This window comes from Echiichthys vipera (assembly GCF_963691815.1).
Source record: "Echiichthys vipera genome assembly, chromosome: 4".
Taxonomy (NCBI): domain Eukaryota; kingdom Metazoa; phylum Chordata; class Actinopteri; order Perciformes; family Trachinidae; genus Echiichthys; species Echiichthys vipera.
The window spans coordinates 29,538,754-29,553,860 of NC_139829.1; the positions used below are offsets into that span (position 1 = coordinate 29,538,754).

General features: G+C 41.9%; 1 protein-coding gene across 1 annotated transcript; it reads right to left on the reverse strand.

Annotated features, from left to right (window-relative positions):
- Positions 1–48: 48 nt before the first annotated feature.
- Positions 49–13,149, reverse strand: dgcr8 (DGCR8 microprocessor complex subunit). Its single transcript, XM_083912757.1, has 14 exons — positions 13,039–13,149; positions 11,746–12,709; positions 10,174–10,336; positions 8,455–8,597; positions 7,043–7,388; positions 6,757–6,954; positions 6,346–6,447; positions 5,973–6,071; positions 5,408–5,490; positions 5,075–5,175; positions 4,043–4,149; positions 3,748–3,875; positions 3,217–3,330; positions 49–1,981 (listed from the first exon to the last, which is right to left on the reverse strand). Exons 2-14 carry the CDS (start codon positions 12,430–12,432, stop codon positions 1,898–1,900), a joined length of 2,355 nt encoding a protein of 784 aa, XP_083768883.1. The 5' UTR covers positions 12,433–12,709; positions 13,039–13,149; the 3' UTR covers positions 49–1,897.
- Positions 13,150–15,107: the final 1,958 nt, after the last annotated feature.

Sequence of the window (15,107 nt, forward strand, 5' to 3'; positions counted from 1 at the left end):
GTTTGTGTGTTTCATCATTCTGCCACTGACAAACAAAAACCCTTCCAGTCATTAGTCAAGAAATTTTATTTTGCATAACAAATATCACTGAAGTCATGGCGCTCAGGTTGCAATATGTACTTCATTTTCTAGGCAGCAACATCTCAAAACAAGTCATTGAAACTCAACAGCGACATGTAAAAGCAGTACGTTTCTCTTCTCACACGGACGCACGTGGCAAGACAAACACACAGAGGGGGAAAGCACATTCTTAAAGCGGTCTACATCATCACAACAGCCGTGGGTTTAAACTGTCCTTTTATACTTTAGTAGAAAAACCACAGGCCAATTACTCGATAAAGAATGTACAGCAGTTTCTATTATGTTCCGGCAAGTAATATGTCAATTATCCTGTGTTATAGATGTTTCCCCTGTACAGTGTGCAGCAACATGAAGTATTCTATAAAATGCATAAGACTGTATGTAAGCTTTGGTATACACACTCATCAGCTAGTGTTGGTCTGCCTTTTGAAAAAACGTATTCTACTCGTGGTCAGGAAACATCGGCTATCACAAATGATGGCGAACACAAACAAAATACACAATCCATTATGATGAGTCTTCAAAATCTGCACATGCTGGAGCCCCCCCCCCCCCAGGAGGTTTCATTAAAATACTAACTGGCTAAACGATAAATGCTTTATTAATAAGTAAAGGGGGCTTGGTCTTTCCACTTCCTGCTGAAGGGTGTATCAGGTCCAATATATTGAGTTATTCTCTGAACCCTTCATGAAATGGATTTACTAAGGCAACATGTAGCCGACAGATTTCTTAAGGGCACCCAAACTAAAAAAAGCTACTGAAATGTACCGAATGGTTGTTTGGTGTGCACGGCGTTATTACTTCATTGGGAGCCAGCAACATGTAAGAGCGTAAGAGAGATGATCCTTTGCTCTTAACATATTACGGTGCTCTGTGCTTGGGTTTACTGCGGTGTTGTCACGGGGAGCAGGACGCCACTTTCTTGTGTTGCCGAAGCATGATGGGGAAACAAAAAGGCAACGAGACGCCCCCTAAATATCCCAAAAGCAATTCCCCCTGTACCGACAGCATGATCAGTCGACAAAAATATCAGGACACAAGTGCATAACAATGGTTCTGAAAGGTCATCACTTCACCACGCATGTTTTTTTAAATCGTGCAAAACAAGACGGCAACAGTCCGTTATGAGGAAAAACTAAAACAGCTTATTTTTTTTATTCATCGCCTAAAACACAGACCACTAAAATACCCAATAAACACGTTGTTTCCCAATTAAATGAACGGTATAAAGACACAAGTATTAGTAGTCCCTTTCAAATACTTCAAGCACAAACAAAACCAATAAGTGCTGGTACTCTTAAGATTGCGACGGACACTTCAAAACAAAACCAAGGTGTGTGTGTGTGTAGTGGTTTCTGAGGTCGAAGAAAGCATGCATTTCTATTTGAATGTGGTTCATGTTATCAAGTCATGGTGAGTTCTCTGCAGTCTGGGTGATTCTTTTTTTCCTAGGGCCACAGCAAGGATGCATCCAAAGAGGTAGACAATATCTGCTCTACTGTCTGTTAGGGCCTTTAGACCTACCCTTATATCTAAAAGCTGAACCGATAAAACGCGGGCGAAGGAAGCAAGCAGTTCTGCCTGTTCTGGTCAATGTGGATCTATATTGCCATTAGAATTCACTGATGCATAATTAAGTGATGGATGGTGGTGTGTGTGTGTGTGTGTGTGTGTGTGTGTGTGTGTGTGTGTGTGTGTGTGTGTGTGTGTGTGTGTGTGTGTGTGTGTGTGTGTGTGTGTGTGTGTGTGTGTGTGTGTGTGTGATGTCTGACAGTGACTGGGTTTCAGTGCCGTGGTTCATCAGTGATTTCGAGACTTAAACGTCAACAGTGCAGAGGGGTTCACTCCCTGGCTGGGCAGACTCCATTATGGTCATCTTGGGTTTCTTCCTTGTTTCCTCCTGGTACAGAAATAAAAGGAACCATGATATGAGAAATATGTTCTGAGACATGATGTTAAAAATGACAAAATTCAACCGTTCCGCAATTCTGAAAATACACACACCCTGTGGCAGTGCGAAGTCATTTTGTCCACCAGAGACTGACAGCTACACTCGTAAAGAAGCGCATGGGGAGCATAAAAGGCTTTCATGAGGACTATTTATATACGACTGTTCCCCGCGATGGACATTTAAAAAAATGCTGCCGACTGCAGATTTGGTCAGATGAAAATATACAAAAGCAGTTGGACAAAACACACACTGTGAGGGGCGATGATGTATCAGCTAGACGCAATCGTGCCGAGGCCCGGATCATTTCAAGTAACGTGAGTACGGGCTGGGCCTGGCCTGCTGGGGAGGAAGGATGGGGGGGGGGGCGGGGTTCGTTTGACCAGTGTGAGTACAACTGTACTGCGCCCAGGCACGCCTGGTTGAGAGAGGTGGGCTTTTGTAAAGCACAGATGCACATGTTTGAGTGTGCGCACGTGTACGAGCACAAGCGCGAGCATTGACAGCGGTCCTGATGTCTGTTAATATGCATCTGTTCCCCTGACAGACATTTAAAAAGATGCAGCCGAACGGTTTGCGGTGGTTTGATGCGGAGTTGGAGTGTTTACTGCAGATTATATCAGATGTAATGTTCAAAAACAGTTGGGAGTAACAAAATCTCTGAGGGGTGATGACGTGATCATTTCAAGTAATGTGAGTACAAACAGCCTGGGCCGCCGGAGAATCACCCTAAAGCACAGGGCACAGTACGAATGGACAGTGTGAGTAGACCCTACATGTCTCATTGAAGCCTTTTGGTTCTTGTCAAGGGACAAAAGGATGAACACGTGTCAAACACAAACAGCTGAGAGGCCCTACGTTCGCATTTTGACATTGTCACAGTAGGAAAAGCACAGGGGTAAATCATAAAATTAATGAGCTGCTTCACTTTCTAAGTCCTGATACTGTGCATGCTGGCTCACGGTCATGGATTACTAGGACACTTAAAGAGAACGTAACACCTGTGCTTTTGTGAGTCAAATGTCTGACTTGTTTGAGAACAATTACAGCTGAAGTACTGTGTCACAGCTTAAAAAAAAAGTTGGGCTGGGGGTTGAGGAAGACAGGAGAAATGTTTGACATGGGTTACGATTAAAATGACATAAACAAGATTTTCTTCATGCTACACAAAAGGGAACAATCCTCACCCTCTGTGTGGCTAGTTTCCTCATCTCTTCTTGCAGTTTGTTCAAGATATGGAGGTTTGGCTTGTTCTTTTTGGCGTACTGCTGGAGCTCGATCACACTCTTGTCAGAGCTCTCCTGCAAAAGATCCGGCATTGTTAAGATCATGGAGATGTGCTTGCGTAATGAACCACTTTCATTACTACCCCCTTCAGATAGTTTAGTTAACAAGGCAATGTGTCAATTGCCTGATAATGGCTTACTCAAAGCTAGAAGTTAGTACAGTGAGAGTTACTTATTTTTTTGTTGAACCACAATTTAACAGGTCTTAGGAGTTTGACAATAGACCTGAATGTGTGTACTGGCAAGCAGCACCATGTGAGCTGAAAGACAGTTCACACAATCCTCATAACCAGATATCTCCTTCCTCTACAGATACTTAAAATCTGATTGCAAACAATTACTGTACACACAACAGAATATAAAATTTAACTTTTCTTTTCCAAAGTTTTCCATTACCACAGCTTTACAGATCGTCTTTAAGAGGGTTCTTACCTTCTTGACCATCTTATTGCTCTCTCTGCCGTACATGCGCAGCAGCGAGCCCCAGTTCTTGACGTGGGGATGAAGCATCTGCAAGATCTTCTGCGATGCTAGTTGTTTGCCGACCCTCTTGTTCTTGCCTGGTGGCACATGTACAAAACATGTCACAGACAGCTACATGTATGTTGGCTCCACAAGGTGAACCGAAACAGACATGTTAAATTAAATAATCTCCTGAGCTCTACACATCAACTGGTTCAGTCCCACCATGTAGGGAGATGGAGATGGAGGATTAGGGTCTACTTACACCAGCCACGCACAGTGTGCTTCCCACATGTCATCACATATTCACTCTTCTGGTTTTTCCCTGGGATCACCTCAAATTTTATGCTGGTGTCTCCCATTCCATGGTTTCTACAAAAGAGATGTAACAATGCATTTTAAATATATCTGCAACCCGGCACTTTGTTGTCCTTGGCAACACTCACACAATAGCTCATTAATGTAAACAGGGACAGATGGTGGAGGTGTTGTGACAGGTTCAAGGTTCATTTGTTGTCATTCTACAACACAGGGTTTCACAACAAAATACAAGTTGTAGCCTCTTTGTTACACAAGAAAAAAACAAACTATGTATATGGCGGAGCACGGAAGATGTGTTTGTTTTGCTGCTTGAAGAAAGAAGCTGCTTTGTAGTCTGGTGGCATGGCAGTGGACCCTTCTGTTTTGTTTACCAGACGGCAGCAGGGGGACCAGACTGTTGCTGGGGAGGGAAGGCTGCATTCACACCAAATTAGGTAAAGTGGGAGTGTCACTTATAGGACCCGTTTGTTTCTCCGTTGTGTTCCCCACGCCATTGTGTTTTGTCTGATCGCTTGTAGGTTATGTGATTGGCCATTGTATCAGGAGGAACGGTTGTGCACCCTTTGGGCTCTGAGCAGGCATTTCGCCTCACTGATGTCACTGATGCTCCGCAGACGGGTACCAGTGATGTTCTGGGTGGTTTAAACACCTACAGCAGGGCGCTTCTATCCTGGGCTACACAAAACATGCTCAACTGTGGCTTTAAACAAGGACAGGGTCTACCCAGCAAAGCAAACCGCGGGAAAACATTTCTCAAGAGCGGAGTACGTCATGATATTTTCTGTCATCAACATAAACCTCAATATGGCAAAAAAATAAAGGCACTTGTGTTCACTGCAATGAACTGTGTTCTAGTGTTAATGGATTGCATCAGACCAAACTCTTCAACTCATTATAGATACAATCTTATAGATTACACAGCCAAAAATGTTCATAAAAATGACTTGATTGGTGACATTATACATTACATTCTTACCTTTTAAGGCACTCATGAAGAATCTGATATGGCGAAAGTAGTCCTGCTTTGTTGGTCAGCTCGTACACTCTTGAGTCTTCTATATTGATATGATTAAAATACTGCGGAGACACAACACCAGAGTGTTACCATTGTTGGCTTACCTCCACTTCTAAAGATGCTTTCAAGGGAGACATTTTACCTTTGGAAACTATTTTTGTTGTAAACTTGTTACCTGCCTTGAGTGTTGGGGATACATGTTGAACTTTACCTTAATCTATTCCACACTGCCGAACAATGTTCAGGTAAAAATAAATAAATACATGAATTTCAAAAGTAGGAAAAAAGAAGTACCTCTAGTTCATCGCCCTCGACAGGCTTCTCCTCTGAGGTCTGCTTCACAAAGTCAGGGATGAGGATTTCCAGTGTGGCTCGAGCTGAAGTATACACCAAATTACCAATAAATAAATATATGTATATATATTTGTAATCTTCATTTCCGGAAAGTGCCACAAAGACGACTGACAGTTATGATGGAAATTAAGTGGGACAAGTTGGAACTACACTAAAGTAGGTAACAGTAAGCATTGGGTATGTTTCAGCAGAAAATACAACAAATATAAACTACTATAAATCACATTATGTTCAATTCCAGTGAGTGTCGTCCACCTCCAACACGATGAAGAGAATAGTTTGTTTATTACACATCATGAGGAGAATCCCTTAAACTCATTCAATTGTTGTACATTTCAAACTCTAAAAACTAAATTCTAACATAAGACCTCACGGCAATCTAAATGTCCTTATCCACTGAGAGTAGCCCTCTGAGCTAATACAATGTATATTCAGTTGTTAAATACATCAACCAGCCAATCACAATGCAGTACAGTAATTACAATACGTAAATAAAATAAATTACCAGCTTTATTCTTGGCAAGTTTCTTACTGCTTGCGGTTCCTGTGCCATAAGTTACTCCATCTATAATGACTGACGCTCCAAAGGGTTCACTTGGGTTCTCTGTGGGGCACACAAATTCAGTTTGATATCTTAGAACATCTAACAAAAAAACTTTCATTCATAATCGCAATAGTTTTATGTGCACATTTCTGTGACTACAAAGGGGGCAGTGAAAATGTGTGTACGAGCAGAATCACTTATGTTTTATTCCTCATGAGACAAGAGTGGCAAAGAGTTTCAGCATGAGGGAGAGAGAGGGTGATGCACACCAGTGTTGGAGAGGTGCTGACCACGAGGAAAGTGTAGGTGTGAGGAAAGATAAACAAGAACTTACCACATTCAAAAAAGTTGTAAACAGGTCGAACCTTTAGGACACGTTGCATATATTCATGCAAGATGCACACTTCAGACTTTCCGTTAGGATTGATGACAAATTCTGTTACAACAGAGGAAAGCACTTAGGAAGGAAAGCTTCAGCAGTGTCATAGTCAAATAACACACCGACATAAAAGGCTTTTTAAAGTTTACTACAATTGATTCGGATTTCCACGCTTTTCCAAAACACCTGTAGCTGACAATAAGCTTTAGAAAGTCCCTTTAACTACATTAGATCAGGCTCTACAGACACTAGCAGGACAAATGTATTGTTTTCTTTATGGTTTCATTGCTTACCGGTAATACAAAATAACACCCGCCTTCAAGAATTGCATGAAACTCACAAAACATGAATCTATATAAGCGCTACCTTTCTTAGTGGGTGCATCTTGGACTGACAGTGTGATGAGTTTCTGGTTGGCAGGCAGGATGGGTCTCTCTGACTCCGCCTGCTTCCTCTTCATATCTCTGTTGAACTGCCGTCGCTCAGCCCACGTACGAAACTTCTTTACAGTGACTTGTTCAAAGTCAAAGCATTTTTCCAGGTACAGGCGAAACTCTTCAAGTTCTGCGAGGAGGTTTATTAAGTTAGATTACTAAAAAAAAACAGTCTGGTGAGTTCTTATCACTGAATATGGAGTATGAAAAGCCCTTACCTATGGACTCGTCCTTGCACACCTCCACCTTGGCCCTGACTTGTCCTAAGGCTCCCTGGGCAGTTCCACAGGGTTTGGGGTGGGACGAGTCAGTCGGCAGGCTGTTGTTAGTGGCAACCTCTCCATCTGGGCCACCATCAGTCGCAGTGGAAGGAGGGACACCGTCCTGCTCCTCAGCCATGGCATCTGACTTGCCTGCACCCTCTTCACCATTGGCCTCATCGCAGAGCTTGACAGGAGACTTCTCTGCATGAATTTTCACCTCTCCATTCAGCTCCTTTTCCTCCACATCTTTCATTTTCTTGTAGTGTAGGCAGGGGATGCTGCTTGTAGGAGGGTCATGTTTCTGTATCAAGACAGACAACCAAGAGTTGTTGACAAAATGTTAACAGTACTGTCAGTTTGATGCCATGGCTGACTTTACCCTGACTTTCAAGAACTGAACTGGAATATAGATGAATTCTTCCATGTTGCTGTTTTTCAGTTTTGAAAGAGACTGGAACAAACAGGAGGCCTTCAGTGGCTGATTATGTTATTGGAGATAGTGACCAGCACCACAAACTGGTGGAACTGGTGAAAATGTTTCATAAAGAATTCTGTTAACAGAACGGGCATAAATGTGCACCCAACTAATAAGATCAAAACCCCTGATAAACGTGATTCACTGTTTGTGTCAGTGAAGCAAGTTAATCAAGCATGATACTTTAGCAGTTTTCACATATGAACTCTGGATAATGTACCGTCCTGATTCTACATCAACTCACATTCTCACTTAGTGGAAATACTGTTTGGTTTAGGCAAGGGGTGGTGCTGGGTAGGGTATGCAGGAGGCAGGACGTGACCCGAAGCAAACCACGGCTAGCTTGTAATCTGGTCAAGGACAACAAAGTCTCTTGCCGTTCATTTAATAGTCTGATGATTTATGCACCTGCTCTTACCAGTGAATAGATATATATTAGTAATCTTCATTTCCGAATGTGCCACAAAGATGACTGACTGTTATGATGGAAATTAAGTGGGTTGGAAATTAAGTGGGAGCGGCAGTAGCTCAGTCCATAGGTGACTCGGCTGGGAACCGTAGGGTCGCCGGTGCGAATGGAGTGTGGACTGGTGACTGGAGAGGTGCCAGTTCATCCCCTGGGCACTGCTGAGCAAGGCACCGAACCCCCAACTGCTTGGGGTGCTGATCATTTGGCAGCCCCACATTTATTGCATGTATATAGGTCCTGTTTGTGCATGCATGTGTATTTCGGGCCTGTGTGTGTGTGTAACCTGAATATAAACAAAGGAATTCTTCTTCTTCTTACCGAAAGAAGCTCACTTGCGTTCTCACATACAGCTCCGCCAGGTACTGTCTAGGTATTTTCAGAGTTGCAGTGCATGTGTGACAGGCGCTTTATGTTGCATCTCACCCTAATACTGCCTGTCCCAAGGAAGTATGGTCTGGACCAGGTAACCACTCTGGTCTCTCTATGCAGGTAGACTGGAATGCCAGAGTTATGGAATGTCATGATCCATCCGTCAGGTAGAGGCTCAGTGGGCGGACGTCCACGACCTAGCGTAAAGGAAAAATGTAAATGCAGGCACTAATTACGACACTATTACCCACGATGTGTGGAACTTTTCTGATGATTATTATAGGACTTATCTGTTCCCACAAAACTTCTAATTGTCTGAGCAGTGGCGAGATATTCACCTGGGCTACGATTAACCTCAGGCCTGGAATAAATGTTAAATATAGTTTTAGTCTAAAAGTTATTATAGCCATTAGGTAGTATAGTTATGAACATCAGGTAATGAGGGTTAGGATCAAACATGCAAGTAAAACAAGTTGAAAAGTTTAATATCAGCATTGACTCCCTGAAAAGAACTCAGCCGAAACATTTATCCAGGTGCTAAATTAACACATGGTTTACATTTCGTCAAAACTCTGGTTCTTCTTCCAGTTAGTTGGATCACAAATGTTGTGGGTTAGGTCACACACCTAAAACAATTATTTGATCACTGATCTGCATTGCTTTAACAATGTGCTTGTTTTAGCATAGTTAAGAGAGGAAATGCAATTTGGGTACTCGTTTCTAAAACAAGCGTTTGTAACAATAATGTTGACTAATCGTATATTTCTGACTGAGGGGTTCACTGAAGATTTCAAACTTGATTAGTTTAGTGAGTCCTTGCATGTAGTGTTTAAATCTCACCACCTGACCGACACTAGTGTGCATATATCAGAGGTGCCCATCAGCGTGTGCTTTTCGATTGTGATACTATTTCAGAGCACTACAACACGGAAAGGAGGGTTACTTGGTTGTACATTTTAGTTGTGCAGTTCTGCTAACCAATTTCCCAGTAAACCTTGTATTGTAATCTACAATACAGCACTATAAGGCGCACCTTCAATGAATGGCTTATTTTGAAACTTTTTTCTTATATAAAGGCGCACCGCATTATAAGGCGCATAGAATAGACGCTACAGTCGAGGCTGGGGTTACATTCTGCATCCATTAAATGAAGCTGCGCTAAAGGGAATGTCAACAAAACAGTCAGAGGAGGTCGTCTTGTTGCTTCCTCCACTTCCGCACCATTGATTGGTTGATGTTCAACTCTCTGGCTGCTGCTCTATTCCCGTGTTCTACTGCGTGACTAATGGCCTTGAGTTTAAACTCTGCGTCCTAAGCATGTCTCTTAATAGGAGCCATTTTGGGCTCTTTACACAAACACACACATGGAAATTAAAAGGCACGCTTCACACAGTCATATCTCAACATGCACCGCGTGTTACTTCTTCTACGGGGGAAAATAGAGTCGGCGGCTGCTCACCGTAGTTGCGAGACCTGTTGTGGCTCAATATTGGTACATATATAAGGCGCACCGGATTATAAGGTGCACTGTCGGCTTTTGAGACATTTTAAGGTTTTTAGGTGCACACTATTGTGTAACATAATAGTAAAAACGATAAAGAAAATGATGTCCTATATTTCGTAAGAATTCACCTCAAAATACACCAAGAGATGTAACACATATGTAGCGTATACTGTTTAGAATATCATCATATTGTGCTCCATAGTACTGAAACCACATCCCACAATTCCTCGATAGTACCAAGCCCGAAAACGGAAAGATCCATCACTCACTCTTCAGGACAGTCTTAATTTTGGTCATCATGGGATGAACACCTCCTTCACCATCTGACGGGTGATCACTCTCCCCGCCATCTTTGTCCTCTGCCGGACGCATCTTTTTTGGGACCGGCATGCCCTCCTCCAGCAGAGCATCCACATCATTGTCAAACTCCTCCTGGAAGAGTGAATGGTTAAGGCCGGGAGAGAGGGATGGTCACCGGTTTAAGGCAGTTTCGTCTGATGTGAGGCCATAAAGTGAACAATTGATTGGGAAAACAAAACCACACGGCAGTCCGTCTACCACAATATAGAGAAAACATATTTTGGGACAGACTAGTAAAGTAGTTATGGATTTAGAAAAAGACAGAACTGAACCCATATCAACTCTTATTACAAATTAATTAACATCTTGAGCAGCTTGGATCCGTTATTTTTATTGTTAATTACTGTGGATTCTTTTTGCATCAAAATTTAATGAAGAAAAGGGCACTAACCTCTTACAGCATCTCACTTCTCATTTCAGTAATAAAAACAAAGAAATAGAGAAAAAAACAACATATCTAAATGTCGCCTGCTTAATTCGATCCTGGTTTAACTAGTCTATAACTATAAACAAACAACTCAGCATGGATTTCCTGCAGTTGTAAAGGAGAAGCCTGCCAACTGTCTGGACTAGCATCAAATGTTTTGTACTTTTGGAACTATATGGCGTTTGCACGTTGTTTGAAACTTCTCATTGTAAGCCCCGAGCATCACAGTGCGATCTTTGGATTATACTGTACACAGTTACCAGGACATAGTTTATGGAAAGAGTAGCAGCAGTTTAGTTTTTCTGAATGCAACGTAAATAATGTAGCGAGCCCAAACTGAAAATATCTGCATGTCTACGGGTGTTGATTTAATGTGGGTGACCTGACGCCAGGGAGAGGACAGCAGTTAAGTAGCAACATCCTCTTTGGCACAAGGTTCATGGAAGTATGTTCTCAATTTGGAAACGCACTGACGATCCTAACAAACCCACCACCATGAAGCAAATGCCACCAACTGCCTTAAACTTGACCTCATTAGGCCGCGCACCCACTGTCACTTGTGCTTGTGGGCGGGACTCCAGGTATTAGTGAGAAGACAGGATCATGATTGTCAGCCAGTTTATAATATAATGAGAAAGCGATGAGAATGTTATTAGAGCAGCAGTAATTTTCTCTTAAATCTAAAACATTGAATGGCAAAAAGTACGCTTTTTATGTTAAATGGTATTCTACAGCGAAAAAGCAATTGCGTACATACGAGTGGATCACTGTATGAGTTGCCGAGTGATGTTGCATTACGGCAAAAGTTGAGCCAGGTTCAACCTTTTTTAATTGGCCAACCTTGTTTTTATGTGTGTTGTTGCTATGCCTGCACCCCTGCTGTGCCATGGCAGCGGTGGCTGTTTTTAATGATGGTGTTAAAAATGCCCTCTCTTGTATGGACTGGACTGTATGGACTTTATTGGGCTTACAGTGTTTATGTTTTACAGTAAAAGGCAAATGGATGTGAAGCTGATAATGACATTGGTTACAACAGACATAAGAATAGACGTACCTCATACGAGAAAGTTACAGCCTCCTCATCTGCTTGCTCCTGCTGAACTATGACATCAGACTTAAAGCCACCCTGCTCCACATCGTCGTTATCCAGGAAGTTCTCGTAGAAGTCATCCAACTCATCCAGAACAGCGAACTCTACTTTGTTCTCCATATCTACATCAGCGTCCTCTGATCTTCTGCCGGCTACGTTTCCTGCTCCAGAGCTACCCTCACCCACTTCTTGCTCACTAGTCGAGTCATGCAACTCACCATTTACACTGTCTAAACCATCATCACTTCCTCCCTCCTGCCCTTCACCTGTGTACAAAACCTTCCTATCTTTGCTATTACTGCTTTCAGTGAAACTTACACGGATCTTAACATCTCTAAGCAGCTTGAGGTCTGGTAGAAACCCGGTGACTGGGGGAGCGTGGCGGGCTGTTCTGGGGCACTGTGGGTTGGGACTGGCCTCATCTGAGAGGTGGTTACAGAAAGTTATTGAGCCCTTGCTGAGGGGCTGCTGTGGCTTGGCTTCCCCGTCCACAGGGGTGTATGTGTATCCATCACCACCAGAGCTAACGTCCATTACCTCTGCGTCACTGGACGTTTGCAGGGGAGGTGGTGGAGGTGCTCTGCCCTCATCTTGGCCAAAATCATCAGGTGGCTCCAAGGGGAGAGGGGGAAGCACATCATCTATCTCCATTTCCTTTATATGACGAACTACGACTTATACAGACTAAAAACGTATTATAAATTCTAACCTCTTGAGACTTTCTTCTTATCTAAACCAAGAATGCATGCAGAAGCACATCCCTGTATAGACCACGTACCAGAGGTGAAAATGCTAAGCTGACTACATTGTTCTTTTCATTAATGTAGACAGCTTTCAGAATCACTGTCTCAATTATTGGAAATCACAATGCATTCAGCTTAATATGGGATCTAGGCACTGATCATCCTCCACTGGTGTCTTCTGGGAGCTAGAGAAAAAAAAGACCAGAGAGGGACGTTAACATTAGATGTCTGTCGGTGCCACTTTAAGCCTTAATGATACTTAACGCGCTACTACTGTTTAGCTGCAGAAAATTAGCTTAAAATGCAACATGTGGATTATTATTTATAGCACATGAATGGTAAAATAAACAGTGCTAGAGCTTCGTTTTGGCACATCTGCTCTGCACAGCGGGGCCCCTCAGTCACATTAACATCATTGCTAATATGCTAGCAAGCAACCACAAGGCTGTACGGGTTCCCGCGGTAGCACAACCGCTCAGCTAGCCATACAAAAGTTCATTACAGGTACACTCACCGATAAATGTGACACGGCTGTCTCCTAGTGGGAACCTGACTACCTTTCTAGATGAGTTTATTCTCGACGCGCCGCCATACTGCCTCAAAATGCAGCCCCGCCATCTTGAAGGAAAACCACAGGAGCGAGCCAACTTAAGCCCCGCCTCCCAGAACCGGCATTTTGATGATTGATCGCTCAGCGGGCCAATCACAGCGTCCCTCTACCCAGCTACGTGTGTGATTCAACCAATCAGCAACCAGCATTATGGTTGTGTAGCTTGTCATGTTTCTTCTGTTTGGTTTGTTTTACAGAATAAAGCGACCTTTGAAAATGTTTTTAAAACGTAATACTGACAAAAATGGATTTATTAATAACTCTTAATCTCAGTATTCAGCAGATCAAATTTACATAATTTATTTGATCATAATCTTGGCAAAAATAATACATCTGTAAAAATGATTTGGCGTAATAAACATTTAATATTTTTAAATATTAAGAATTTAAATCATATTTGACAACAATGGAAAACCATAGACTGTATTGAAAAACATAGAAAAAAGAAATGAAGCAAAACAAAAACATTTAAAATGCCTAAATAATCTAATCGTTTTTTGCCAATTCATTATTTTTGAGTTATATGATTTATTGTATTTGTATATTTTCATTTATGTTATTTCCACATTCAGCAATACATGTTTGGTATTATGTATTACTCTGGAACATGAAGGAAAAGTAATGTTTATATTAAATATTTAAAAAACAAACAAACCCAAACATATCAGCATTAAACTCAACCAATGAGCAACATGTAATTAAATGAATTCACTTCAGTTGACAATAGAGTTTGGATCTGTGATTAATACTTAACCCATAAAGGAAATATGTTAGAGCAAGTGTGAGGAAGTCTGTCTCTTTTATAAAGATGGGATGGTTTGATTTATTGTCCACAGTGAGGAAATGTGTCTTTGGTCCCATAAAAGCAACAAGCAGGACGGCAACAACAACAGCAACCCTTACACGCAAACATCCTCAGGGCAGAAAGCAGGACAGCAATAAAAACGCATCAACGGGACATGGTGTTCAGTGCTCCAATGGCATTCGGGATGTTTTATGTTTGTTCTTCGTGCTGAATACACTCATGAACTCATTTTGTTGGTCAGCTATTCAATTCAATTCAATTCAATTCAATCTTATAGAGCCAAATCATAACCAAAGTTATCTCAGGACACTTTACAGAGTAGGTAAAGACCACACTCTATGACTTATTTATGATAAACATAGACCCAACAATTCCCCCATAGAGTACGGTGGCATTGAAAACCTTCCCTATAACAGACAGGAACGTCAGACAGACCCAGCTCTGTGGAGGACGGACATCTGTCTGCACCGGAGGGAGGAAGAAAAGGAGAGAGAAAGAGAGAAAGAGAGAAATGACGGACAGATGGACAGAGAGAGACAAAGACAGACACAAAACACAGAGACAGACACACTTCCAGTAACTATAATAATATCTATAGTAATGTGAGGTATGAGTATGAGAATAAAGGTATGAGAATGTGAGTAAGGTAAAGGTTCACTCACCTGTCTGTAGATGCTTGATCGATAAACACCAAAATAATAGTGAGTTGGTCAATGTTGTGTAAGAAAATGTTTCATTTGAGACCTGCTGGTTATGTTTTTTGTTGTTTTCACACTGATGCATTCAAAGGTGCATTCATTTGACAAGTCAGTATAACAAAGCCCATGCAGGTGTTTTTATGAACACAATTTAGTTTCATGCTTTTCTTTTGTGTGTCCTGTGTTAATGAATTAAGTTTGTAAAGTGTCACATACATGTCTTAAATATATATATGGTATGTCCTGAAGTCTTGAGAAACAGACTACACGAGGATCATGTGAACCACAATATCTTCATTTGTCAGTTGGGGTCACTGTTCACTAACTGTAGTAGATTCGTGAAAAGGTGCAGCAGTGTACAATTCAATTCAATCCCTTCCCCTAAAATACAGAAATACAGTGGAGATGGTTTCGTGAATGATTTATAGATTTGTATTAGGTTAGGACAACTTATGGGGAGATTTCAAACA